Source organism: Augochlora pura, chromosome 2, assembly GCF_028453695.1.
Source record: "Augochlora pura isolate Apur16 chromosome 2, APUR_v2.2.1, whole genome shotgun sequence".
NCBI classification, from domain to species: Eukaryota; Metazoa; Arthropoda; class Insecta; order Hymenoptera; family Halictidae; genus Augochlora; species Augochlora pura.
The window spans coordinates 10936603-10949897 of NC_135773.1; the positions used below are offsets into that span (position 1 = coordinate 10936603).

At 43.2% G+C, this 13295-nt stretch overlaps 1 protein-coding gene across 1 annotated transcript in view; it reads left to right on the plus strand.

Annotated features, from left to right (window-relative positions):
- Positions 1 to 13295, plus strand: part of LOC144475308 (uncharacterized) — a 459016-nt gene that overhangs the window by 444181 nt on the left and 1540 nt on the right. The window contains exons 9-14 of the mRNA XM_078191079.1: positions 3791 to 4003; positions 5728 to 7362; positions 7898 to 8140; positions 9243 to 9698; positions 10825 to 11100; positions 12933 to 13202. Of these exons, the coding sequence (XP_078047205.1) occupies positions 3791 to 4003; positions 5728 to 7362; positions 7898 to 8140; positions 9243 to 9698; positions 10825 to 11100; positions 12933 to 13202 (3093 nt within the window). The remainder of the gene's footprint in view (positions 1 to 3790; positions 4004 to 5727; positions 7363 to 7897; positions 8141 to 9242; positions 9699 to 10824; positions 11101 to 12932; positions 13203 to 13295) is intronic.

Below are 13295 nucleotides of genomic sequence, written 5' to 3' on the forward strand. Positions count from 1 at the left end.
TTCATTTTTGTGCGTCCCTTATGATCGTCTCAAATTTGGCACGGAACGCAGAAAGGAATTTAAAAATCTAAACGAGTAATTATCTCACCCTTATATGATAAATTCAAAAATACATTTTTACTGTATCCTGTTGTGCAAACCATAAAGAATTCACATGATACAAGACGTTTACAAAAATAATTGTAATAATCTTTACTATTACCCTGTTAACTGTTATATAATTTTCTTTAGTATACCTGGACACCCTTAATATAATACATATAAAAATATTTTAAGATAAACTGTGCAAACTCGACGTGTTGCCGTATGATCACGCCAGGTTTATAAAAGCGGCGTAAAGCGCATTATTAACACGTTAAGCGCTACGCGCCGGTCCCTAGATTTTCTGTTCGGACCGCGTCGGTCCCTACGAATTGACGACAGATTTTTCGTTCTTCTATCGCGGCGAATGTATCGGTCCTTGCATTCTTGTGAGACTAAACATTTAGATTATGCAATATTAGTTTTTGTTTGGTCAATCTGGACCGAGAAGTCTAGCGTCGGTTCCTAAGAAGTCCTTCGTAGCCCTTAACGTGTTAATTTTAACATATTTACAAGATGGTCGACGCAATTTGTGCAACACCTACAATTTCCAAAATATGCATTAAATAAGAAATTTTTCAATATCTGTATGGTTTAAAAAAATTTTAGTACGCAGGGCATTTATATTTTCACATTCCAAAGGTGTGAAGGCCAACTTTTTTTTTCATAAAATAGTTCAACTCCGAAGCACAATAAGTTTAGTGTTCTTGTTTCTTTTTCCCAAATGAAATCGCCTGAATTCGGTGGAACTTGTTCGAGCACCAATTGGCAACGAACGCGTTAATTCCCGTAGAAAATGTCCGGAGTGTTCCACGGGAGAACTGTTTCTAGCTTCTTTGTTCTCCTAGAGTCTTCGCGAACACTCAGTTGCCGGCGCCGCGAAAGTTCCTGGCCGTCTCCGTGTCCCCTAAAATTTTAATCTCCTTCTGGACGGAGACACGGAGAACTTCTGGTTAAAATTTCAAGCGCGGGAGACAGGGCAGCGGACGGGTCGCCGAAACAAATCTGAGAACGGGTCACGTTCATCCCGAGAGGCGTGAACTTCCAGAGGAGTCCATCTCGCGCGTATTATCAGCCGGAAGGTGCACACGAGTCTATATCCACGGTCTTGGTACCGTACGTAACAGTGCTTTTAGGTTGATCACTATTTACAGCTACGATCCGCATCACGTTGATTATTCGCGCACCGACCCGTCACTGTCATACCGCACGCGACGTGATAACGCGGCCATCGTAGTCTCGGGGACGTCATCCAACGTTTTACGAACGCTGTGTCGTTAATCAACATCGCGGACCTGTTATTTAAACATTTCCATTAGAAAACGTATTAAATTTCTTCTTCTAAACCTCGCAGGATCCTCCGAAACAATTACACGAATGATTTCAGGACGATAGTTAGCCTGCATTTTCGCTTGCATTTTCTTTGTAATTCTACGATTCTACGTCCGCTTAATTGAGATATCGATTAAAAGCTCCAACAAGGCTTTTTACCTTCTCTTTAGAAATGAGACTTCACGACAAAACATTCGTTGATAAACATTTTTACTGTCCTTTCAGTCGGCTGACAGCTCGCGTGCCTCGTAGCAGCGTGTAGCCTGGCTTTATCAAGCTGCATGATCATTTTCGCTTTCGTGTCACTGACGTTTTTTCAATTCAATGTGTTTTTAATGAATTGCATCCCTCTCGTCCCTTCGTGCGGGAAGAAATGTTTTTGGATCTGTGAACGATCCACGGTAGATAATGTTGGTAAACTTACAAACCTTATTAATGCACGAGTCTAGACGATACGCCATTAATGAAAAGAACGTTGCACGTCGCATTTGCAAGCTCGCAGAACGCACCTGTCAAGATTTCCATAAATGAACCTATCAGGGGCCTGTCAAACAAAGCATTTCGTATCTCGAAGCAACGACAGTAATTTTCCACGCAACCAATACCGAGAGTATCCTATTACCGAGTCAATTTACCTGGAGACGTTTCGCGGACGTCATTGCCGGATAAGAGTTTTCTGTGGAATGAAAGAATCAAACTATGTTTCGCGGACGTCATTGCCGAATAAGATTTTTCTGTGAAATAGCGAAATCAAACTACGTCTCGAGAAATAGACGCGCGGAGGCTTCAGTCTTGGTCAGGGATTCGCGGATAGTTGGCGTGTTTGATGGTCTTTGAAGGTAATTGGAAAACGCGTAGGTCGGGAATGAAACCTCAGATTGAATGTACAGTAACAACCACTGAATAGCCAGACATAAGGTTTATGAGGGGTATTGAGAAGTTTCTTCTGTGTACAGGGAGACAGAATATGTTTCTTTCGTGCTATCCCGGTTTATACGTGTCATTAAAGATCTTTAGAGCTCATTCAGCCTTCCACTATAATCCAATTGTATTTAACAAGTGATCCTGAAAGTTCGGCACACAGTGTTACACTTTTTTCTCCTGTCTAGTAGATTGACCAAGGAATTTTCCACTTTCACCGACAACCGAACAACAAACAACTCTTGTGCACGCTGTGAATTCGATCGTTGCGTTGCGAACTGCTCGCAGTATTATGTGAAACATGCACTTCTGGATACCATTTTAAAGCTTCTATGACTTCGTAGTCTACTATCTTTTTCATCAAGGATCTGCGGCTAAAAATATTTTAAAGCAATGAGACTTGTCAACGAAGATATGTGCGTGATATTGCAATGATACTGATGATCTATTAGTTGTTTCCACAGCATTTTCATAATCAACACGTTGCGTCACGCGCATCATCGACGATTTAGTTTAGGTTCTCGGTTTCCTATTAATAACTTGTCGCAATACACAGTATTACATAATGTTCTTTAAAGAATACGCACATATAGAGCTTCTTCACTTACATTACCGTTCTGGAATATTACAAAACATCTCACGGAAGTAATCTAAATGAATTATACTGAATTATATTGAATGTATATAATACGTTCATTACGTTCCTAAAATTTATGTAAGAATTGAGGTATTTGATTTAATAAAGGAAATGTAGACATTCACATTTCTTCTGCAGTTTTAGAATAAATAGTGAATTATATATCTGGTACATGTTTTTGAACTCTTATCATATTACGGACACTCCTTAATTAACGTGTACAATCTGCAAGTAGATGCATCGGAGCTATTTCGTACCCCATGCAATACAATTTATATAGTTTAATAGTCTACTTTAAGTTGAATAGGCTATGAGACAGTTAATTTAGTATAAATATATTAAAAAGTGTATAAAAAATGAATCAGAAATATTCGTACCTTATCAGGAATTGGGACATTTACATTTTTATTTCTCGCTAATTTTATATCAAATTTAAGCCTTCAACGTTTTGAAAATATTTAGTTGTGTAACTAGAGAACCGAATAATACGAAATATAAGAAAAATTTTATTTTTACGTAAATATCAGATAAAAATATATGGACGAGCAGAAAATGATATTTAATGTGTAAGTGAAGTCCTTATTTTATTACTAAATTGTTACAGCTTCGTTGCAGTATGGTAGCACGTGATTTCACGTGAAGTGATATTAACGTGTCCTTTGTTTTCTAATGATGTCACGTGCTATCGCGCGACTTAAGGCGATTTCATGTGACGCGAAAGTATGTTTCTGCCGTATAAATCATCCGGTTCGCAGCACCGGCAAGCAGACGCAACGAAGGGATCGCGTAACGTGATTTGCCGTGACTTTTTGTTCGCAGATTCGGAGCAGTCGCCGGCTGTGTACTTGCGAGACGACCCGCTGTTCGGCAGCCTGCAACTGCAACAGCACAGCGAGCTTCGTGCACCGACTGCCGAGCGAGCCGCGTTCTATTTAGACGCGGCGGTGGCCGGACGACAGCGGGAGGACGGCGACGCGCACATGCTCTACACCCTTCACGTTTATCAGTACAGTGTCGCCGGCAAGGGCGGAGGTGAGTGGCCCCCCGTTTTTCCTTTTTCCGAACCGCTTCTTCGTAGTCACCGCTCGTAAAACGCGTTTGTCGGCGCCGCTTTGCGCCGTTTTCCGTCACAACGAGATCTCCTCGAAACTCCGTCGAAACGAGTAGTCGCCGTTCGCGGAAAATTGACGCCGCTAACGAGGAACATCAGCCAACTATGACACACCACCAGTTTCCCGCGAACTTCCCGTCGGGCCGCGGTCCGCGGAAATGTTCGACGCAGATTTTCTTTCACCCTCGTAGAGCCAACTGATGTTTCACTCGTTTCTGACTAGTTTTTCTATGCTCCAGAAATTTCGACACACTTATCGAAGTTCTTTTTTAGTATTGAAATTATAGTAAAAAATGTTCTCTAATGTAAGGGGCGGTTCTACTTTTAAAACGCAATAACATTCTGAAAACTAAACGAAATGACTCGAATTATTTTTTAGATCATAGATGACTTTTGTTGTGCTATTATTTAAAAGAATTAACAAAATAAGAAAATCGTGTATAATAATGAAAAATTATAAATTGTGTTTTGTAAACCTCGATTTATATGCGCAATCAAAATTTTTTCTTTACTTAACTTCATTAGAATAACTCTATTAAATTTTGACTTCATAAAGTTGACAAACGTCAGCTTTTTATTCTTTTTTTGAGCCATTCCGAGTAATAGCAAATTTAAAGAAGATTATTCAAATAATTATACAGTAAACTAGTCGTTCTACCGTCACCAAAGAATTCAAATCATTTAGTTCAGTTCTAAACAACGTTATTACATTTTAGAACATGTGGAACAGTTTTGTGTATACTTGACAAACGAATTGCAGTAGAAATCTATGAGAAAAATAATCGAATAAACAGTTGTTCAATTACAATAACAGAGTTAACTTTTATCAGTTTATACAATAAGTCGCTTCGCATGTACGTTGTTGCTTTAAATTCAGCTGATTACATGTGTTTGGATGATAGAGAATGTTGACGTGAGTAATCGAGATTCTACCGTATGTGGTTTCTGAGTTACGTGGTTCAATATCGCGGCGACCCTAACATTTCAAGGATAGCTTAACATAAATATGGGCACTTAAAGAAAATTGGGGCCCGACTTTCCGTATACTGCCCTGGAAGATTTCCTCAAAATTGGCGTGTCACACGTAGCTAATGTTCCTTGTAAGTGGTCGTTATCTACCAAAACGAGGCAGTTCAGGAACTATTGTTTCTGAAGGGGAATCGATAAAATTGATGCCTTAGCTTCCATTTTTAACAGATAATCCTTGCTTTGATCTCCGTAGCTCGGTTAAAATGCAAAGTTATTTAAAATACAATAATGCATTTAAACAACCAACAATTTTTTGAAGAGAACAACATTTTGTTGAATACTCTTGTTAAGAGTCTTCAAAATTTTTTTGTATATTAAAGACTGCACCCCTTTGTGCAATTTTATTAGTACAAACAAAATGATATTTTCATTCTATTCTAGAAAAACCGCTTTAGTTAGTCCGATCAAAATCGTATTTTATCATCGTGTCAATGAACGTCAACGAAATAGTGGAACCTAAAAGTGACTTCGATGCCATGAGTGTTTCAAGTCGTTCAGTATTTTTAGATGAAATCGGTAAAAATTCTCAAGGACTTTGTATTAATGAACCGCCGATTAAAGGCGGCGTAATGTCCAGTTCCATCGGCTAAAATCGTCGTTTTTGTCAATTGTTTAGTCGCTGGTGGCAGAAGTAGACTGCACCTGATGGACCTGGGGAATTCGGATCGCGGGAAATCGTCGGGCGGCATCCCTCTGTCAGGCCTCGGGAACATCCTGCTCGCGATCTTCAACGGGCAGAAGCATCTGCCGTACAAGGAGCACAAGCTAACCCAATTACTGAAGGAGTGTCTCGGTTCGTTGACGTGTCACGCCGCGATGATCGCCCACGTCTCCCCCAACGCGCAGCACTACACGGAGACGCTAACCACCGTGCAACTCGCCTCGAGGATCCACCGAATGAGACGGAGGAAGATCAAGTTTGTCGGTGGCGGGACACAGGGGACGGGAAGCGGCGGAAGTTCGGGCGAAGAGGCGGCGAGGCAGAACAGCGAGTGCGACCCGAGCTCCAGCGACCTGTCCGCGGACACGGTGATCTACGTGGGCCCTAGCACCGACGACGCGACCGACGGGGAGCATCCACCTGTCTACCTGCCCAGCTTGAACTCGGGCGACAACCGTTGCGCCATGGGAAAAGCGTTGCGGGGATCAGCGGCTGAGAGACCCTCGAAGATTCCCGAGGAGCGGAGCCCGGTCCACAAGGCGACCAAAGCGGTGAAGTCTCTGACGCAGACGGCGTCGAAGCAGACTTCGCCGGCGCACACGGCCACGCCGAAGGCCAGCCCGGCCAGGAAATGCGCCACGGCCAAGGTGCCGTCTTCCAAGGTAAACGATTCACCCGGCAGCAAGATCCCAGTCGCAGCTCCGAGCGGAGGCTCTGACGAGCAATGGATAGACGGGCCAAGGATCTCCAAGTCGAAGGTCGCGGAGGCGAGACACATGCTGAAGGACTCTCATCACAAGAGGGAGACCTGGATAGACGGTCCGATGCAGCTGACCGGGCCGCCTACCCTGCAGATGCACACTCAGCAACATTCCACCGGTTACGGTTTCATGGACAGTCATAAGAAGAGCATGATCAGGAAGTGGGTGGAGAACCAGTCGTCTCAGATCCAGAGGAGTAAGCATGCAGCGGCCAGGATCGAGTCGTCGAAGTCGTCCGGCCAGTCGTCGCAGTTCAAGGAGCTGACGACGTTCAAGACGTGCAGCGGCATGGACGATGACAACACCTCGATGTCGACGGCTGAGAGCGATAGCTTGAAGGCGAACGAGATCGAGGACATTACCGAGAAGCTGGGCGTCAAGCTAAACCTCTTGAACGTCAAGTCGAATACAGACTCCGGACTGGACCTAACGGCTAGTCCAGTCATGGACGACAGCGTGGACAAAGCGAAGGAGGATCTGCAGGAGGACGAAGACGACGACGAGGAGATCGTTGTGCCGCCACCATTGCCTCTGATAGAGCCACTCAGCAATGGTGTCAGCAGAGAGGTCTCGATGGAGAGTTTGAACCTCTCGCACAAGGACATCGTGCTGCCATCTAGACACTCGTTGTCCTCCGAGGACGAGATCCTAGAGATCGTCGAGGTCGAGGACCTGGAGCCAGTGCCGATGCAGGACTCGTGTCTCCAGGTTACCGAGGAAGACATCGCGATGTGCATGGGCGAGAACCCTCTGCCTGAAAGTGACCAGGAGGAGCACCCCCTGCGGATACTCAGCCAGGAGAATCTTACCGTAGTCTCGACCTTCACGGGTAAGTCAACCATCGCGTACACTTATTAATTCCTTCCCATTTCAAACCAACGTCTCGACTGCTTATTCCAATCCTTGGTCCTCGAGGGACTTAATTGAAGGCTGTAACGAATCACTGTAACTACCACTGAACGTTCTTCCCCGACAATATTTCATGACGGTTACAGTGCATCTCCTACCACCGTGCGATCAATTCGTCGTTCTTCTTCTTCTCCCATCCCGAGCGCACTCGAAGATACCTTCGCAGATTGCTCTCCGGCTCTCAGATTCACCGGAATCTGTAATAGCACAGCCGATGGAAAACAATCGTATCGGAAAAGAAAGAGAAGAGAGAGAGAGAGAGAGAGAGAGAGAGAGAGAGACGGATAGCTCGGTATAATTACTCGTTAATACTTTCCGTCTTCGAATTCTCGGAGGGAGAAGAAGCTTCTTACAGCTAAATACGCGCGGTCTCTTGTTCTTTCGCGACTGTTTTTTTTTCACCCGCTGTCGATTAGGGAACCTTCGAGACGCTGAAAAAGTGTGTCAACTTCCAGACTCCATGTCGGTGATGTCGGACACGGAACGGTACAGACCGCAGTACCCACCCCCGGTCGGCGCGGGCGTGCTGCCCAGGCCGTACTTCGACCACGAGGATTTCCTCGAGCAGGAGACTAGGTACAAGTTCGACCAGTTGGCACGACTGCACGAGCTCTACCAGAGCAAGCTCGCGCTGGCCAATGTCTCCAACTCCGTCACCTACCAGAGGGAGAACTCCTCCAACGTTAGAGAAGCTCCATGTAAGTTTGCGCGCGTTTATTGCACTGTGCTACCATCGACGCCGCGGTTAAGTTTTTGCTGGCAATTGGAGGACTCGATGGATCTCCTTCGATAACAATCGCTAGCTGATGAGCTGCTCGAGGACAGTAGGATTTATGATTATTCCCGGGACGTCAAGTTATAAATTGCTCTTTAAATGATCTGGGACATGATGAAAGCTGTGTTCATCGCTTTGATCGGACTATTATTGTATGTATTTCTTAATATGAGATAAGTGTTAACGTTTAACTAGCGTGTTATGTTCTTAAATATCGACATATGAGAACGATATTTTGAACAGTTATTTGAAATTACTAAGTACTTTGGAATATAACAAATAATAATATAAAATGGTTCACGCAACTGGGGAACCTCCTGCAACTTCTAAAATATGCATTGGGTAACAAATTTTTTTATGTAGACTTTGTAGATGTAGATCTTTCTTTAAAGATCAGTTTGCTTTCATTAAATAGAGTACTGTATATTTTATATCAGGATATGGAAGAATATCGAATTTTGAATGAAAAAAGTATTTACCCTTATTAGCCTCAAACCTAATAGCTAACGAGTAATTTCGTTTTATTGTTTTGAAAGTATGAATTTCCACCTTGATATTACGCGAAGAAAATGTTTAAAAATTAAAGGGAAATTACTCGTTAGCTATTGGATTTAGGACTAATAAAACTTGACATTCTTTCATATTTTTATATGAAAAATATAATAAAAATATTGTGTAAAAATAAAAATTTCATTCTGTGAAACTATTTTCAAGAAAATATTTTTCTGTTAGCCGATAAATCTGAAACGATGACACACGCGTTTTTGAAACGCAAAGCGCTAGTTAAACAGAAGTATACAGAATCGGTCACGGTATCGCGGGCCCTTCGGTCCTATCAAGATCGTTATTCACAGAATCCGTATCTGTCCCGCCAACTGTACCTCGACCGAGCCTCGCCGGCAGCACTCAAATTATATAGACAGTCTACCGTGCCGAGATAGGAGCATCGAGCAAATGAATCTACACTGTCAACCAACCACCGTTGGTCTACAGCAAATATAATATTAACGCAGGACAAATTCCAGCCGCCCCCGTCTTCCGTCCGCCGTCGCGCTGTCAATCGCTGTCCCTCTCGGACGTGATGTTCAACGACAACGCGAGCAATCACGGCAGCATCTACAGCGAGCCGGCGTACATCGCCGGGAAGTCCGATCAGGAGAAAATCTGCGACAACTGTCGCCAGAGCATGTCCAGGCCGGCGACCGCCTCGTATTGGTACCCGAACAGCGTGGCGCACATAGCCAGTCCGAGAAGGTACTGCGGCAAGCTCGGTGAATGCAACATCTCTAGTCTGAGGCACCCCGACGGCGCCTCGAATCCTAATCTCAAAGAGGAAGTCGAGAGGCTACCGGGAAACGGAGCCTCGGGTTCCGATCCGGAGGAGGAGTACGTCGAGGCGAAGAAGTTGTTCACTGCGGCTGAGAGATCGGAGAGGACTGTCACTGGGAAGTCGGATATTGAAGAGGATCTCAAGATACAAGGTAGATTACGCTAATTATTAACACGCTCGCCGCCGCGGTACACGGCGCCTGGCCATTCAATTAGGACCACTTAACGCTTTTAACCCACCCGACGTTTATGTTGAGTTTCGTGCTGCATCGTGAGATATTTACGTTGCTACAATTTTCACTTTTCCCCTGTGCTCTTTCTGCGTTGCCTTGGTTCTCCGTTCTTTACCCACCTCCAACCCTTCTTTTTTCATCCTCTGACTTTATGGTCTCTCATTCTTCGTCCTGTTTTTATCCTTTTAATTTACATTTCGCGGGCTCTGTTTCCTATTGTTTTCATTTAGAATTACATTCTGTGTTTTCTTGATATTAACGTGCTTCTCAAGTTTCCCGTCGTTGATATTCTTTAAAGTATTTCAACCACTTATAGTTCCGTAGAACAAATGGAGAAACTGTTTTACACTTTTTTTCGTAATCAGAAATTATGATATTTCGCGATGCCAAGTATATAGATATTAAACAGGATATATTCGGAATCTTGTGACTGCTTTCTAATGAAAGTAACTTCTCCTAAAAAGTTAGCCGAAAGACGAATTTTTCTAATACAATAAATGAAAACCTACTCTTAGTAGAATTCATATCTTAAAGTAAGATATCAACTATGTCGATATCCACTTTTACTCATTTGAAGTTGGAAGTTCAAAGTAATGCTCATATAAAATATTAGATTTCATTTATGTATGCCAATCTAACAAATTTTACTAATCAAATTAAATTTCTATTAAATTTAATTCCAGTCAAAAGATGTATTAGAATTTGAATACAATTAACTCTAATTAAATGAGTTAAAAACAATACTTATGTAGCTAGTATCCGATTCGAACTTTGCATTTCTGTCAGCATGTTCGAATCCAGCAACTTCCAAAATATGAGTATGCAGCATATTTTCATAACAATCGTAGGAAGTTATAATTTGTGATCAACTTTTGGGAAAAGGTTACCACCATGCGCAGTCGCGCTTCTTGAACTCCCAGAAACCGCACGTCCGTAGTTCCGGATGAAACTTACGCACTTGTCTAGACCAGCAGTAGTAGGGTCTAAGAAATAAGTTCGAAAGTTATGAAGGACCCTCGTTTGAAACGGAACTTCTGTCCCGCAGCAACAGCTCCGCTGCAGTTGTCGATTCCATCGCCGGCTCCGTCTTCGGGTCGAATGCAACGCAAGATCACCAGCATGGGTTCTTCGTTGGGTTTGAATAAGGAGGGCTACGATTCCGGTGCCGATTCCACGCCTCGAGCAGCGAAACTATCGCCAGCCACGTTGTCCAGGCACCGCGCCGAAAGTTCTGGCTACGACAGCATTGTCAGGGACAGCGAGACCAGCAGCATCGCCAGCGATTCCTCCAGGCAAACCAGCGCTCTCCAGGAACACCAAGGTAGTGGATATTTGTCCGTGGATCAACACGTTTCCTCCTCTCGATCGAAGTTTCGACGACCTCTTACGTTCGAGGGAACACTGTCCAATCGATTTGTCGTATTCCCTAACTTCATTCGCGTTTAACACTAACTCGAGGGTCTTCGCCATCGTCCTTAATTTTAATCATCATGAAAAATAAGTAAAATCTTAAATTTTGCGTTTTAACCCTTTACAAAATTCATATAATTCGAAGCCAGCAAATAGCAACCTCGAGGTGCAAATTAATAACGAATTTGCAGTTTAAAAAAGAATTAAATTTACTCACATATGTGAGACACTTTTGAAGATATTATTGCTAAATATTTAATTTTTAAAAAAGAATCGATAAATCTTAACGCGATTTCATAATTGCATTGAAAATTCAACGTTTCCTTTAAGATTCAATTTCTCGAAAATTCAAAACTTTATGTAACATTTGATAATCGTCTATTGGTCATTGAAATTAGTGTTAGTCTACGTCGTCGATTAAATACACGTTCGATCGACCGGTCGCAAAAATGGCAGAAAGTATAGCGAGATTATTTCCAATGCGAAACACGAACGCGACCTTTTTGCATGTTTTAATCGCATGCACTTTCAATCATTCCCACTCCCCCGCGAGACCCTCGCAGTTAACGAGAACGCAATTATTAACACCGTAGCTGATGCATGTCATTGATACAGCTTTTGAATTATCGCCGCGTTTCACCGCGCACGCTCCATCGCAAGGAACGCTTCCACTCAAATAGCAAGCTACATTTTAATTAACGAAGTAATGAGGAAAACCGTGTCAGCCGTGATTAACAAGACACGGCGGTTAGCCGGCGACAGAAGGAACGAAATTTTGTATAAGGATATATTCCCAATGGTTGAAACAATGTGATTAACTTTCCTTCCCGATTAACGCATGCCTGATCATGCACGAGCATCATCCAAGCATTAATCTCATGATTTCACTAATCATGGAATGGTGGCATGGTAAAATGATATATTGTTGCAATCAGAAAATTGTAGAATAAAAATGGGTAACATGAAGACAATGGCTTTTATACATTTTTGGAAATAACGAGTGGATTCAATGTAAAATCATTGTGATAGTAAAAATATTGGATGATATAGAACAGTTTGAAAAATCAAAATTATTAAAGAAAAAAGAAGCGGTTAAATAATGTTTGCATATGTACTTAAAGTATACTAATACGAATGTTAAACACGACGGTATCAAAGGATTAATCAATTCGGATTCATACAGCTTCATTTACAGTCTTCCTTATCTGGGGGTTCAGTTCTTGCCGCCATAACCGCCATACGAACGCGTGTTCTATGGTTTCGATACAAGTCTGTAAAAAACACCATAGCCAGAACATGTCATAGCCACAGGTTTAATTGCATCTCTATTGTACGATGGTTAGACTGCGGGTTTTAAGCGCTTATGAAAAAAATAAATAAGCAAAATACAAAACTGTAGGGACATTAGAAGAATTTAGAGATATTTTTATATTACTTTCAACTCATCAACATTAAGGAAAGAAAGACATTTTCATTCCAGCTGTGTTTATTACAATTAACTTAGTATTTTGCATAAAGACTCGTAGCCTAATGATAATGTTCGGATGATGCCAGTATTTCGATGACGTTGTCCGTGACCGTGGGCAAAGCCTTAGCTGTAAGGGTCTCTGGCGTGAAGCAAGTGGCTCGCTCACACCCCCATGAGACCGATGTGCAAACCCTCTAAAATGGTCCCCCCGTACGATGGTTCTCCTCAGGTGGCGCGCTGGGGGTTCTAACCTCGACGTTGTGCGGGTGTTTCAGCGGTGGAACAGCGGGCGGCAGAGTGCGGGCTCCGGTCACAGGCCCAGTGCCGGGCCCATCTGCCAAGGGCGCCGTCCGCGGTGCCGGGGATACTCGCGTACACAAGCGAGGACGTGGACATCCTGGACAGGCGCGCGCAGTTGCGCTCGGATCCACGTGGCACAATGTCCAGGATACACAACCTGCGACTACGCCAGCGCCTTCTTAGACTCGAGCTTCGCGACGCTAAGAAGCGCCTGATGGTGCCAGATGACCGCTGGAGCTACGACCGTAAGTATCCATAGCAACGATACGAAAAATCTTTCAGATTCTAAAGATAATTTTATGTTGGAGCATTAAATGCATCGATCGCAATGTCGATGG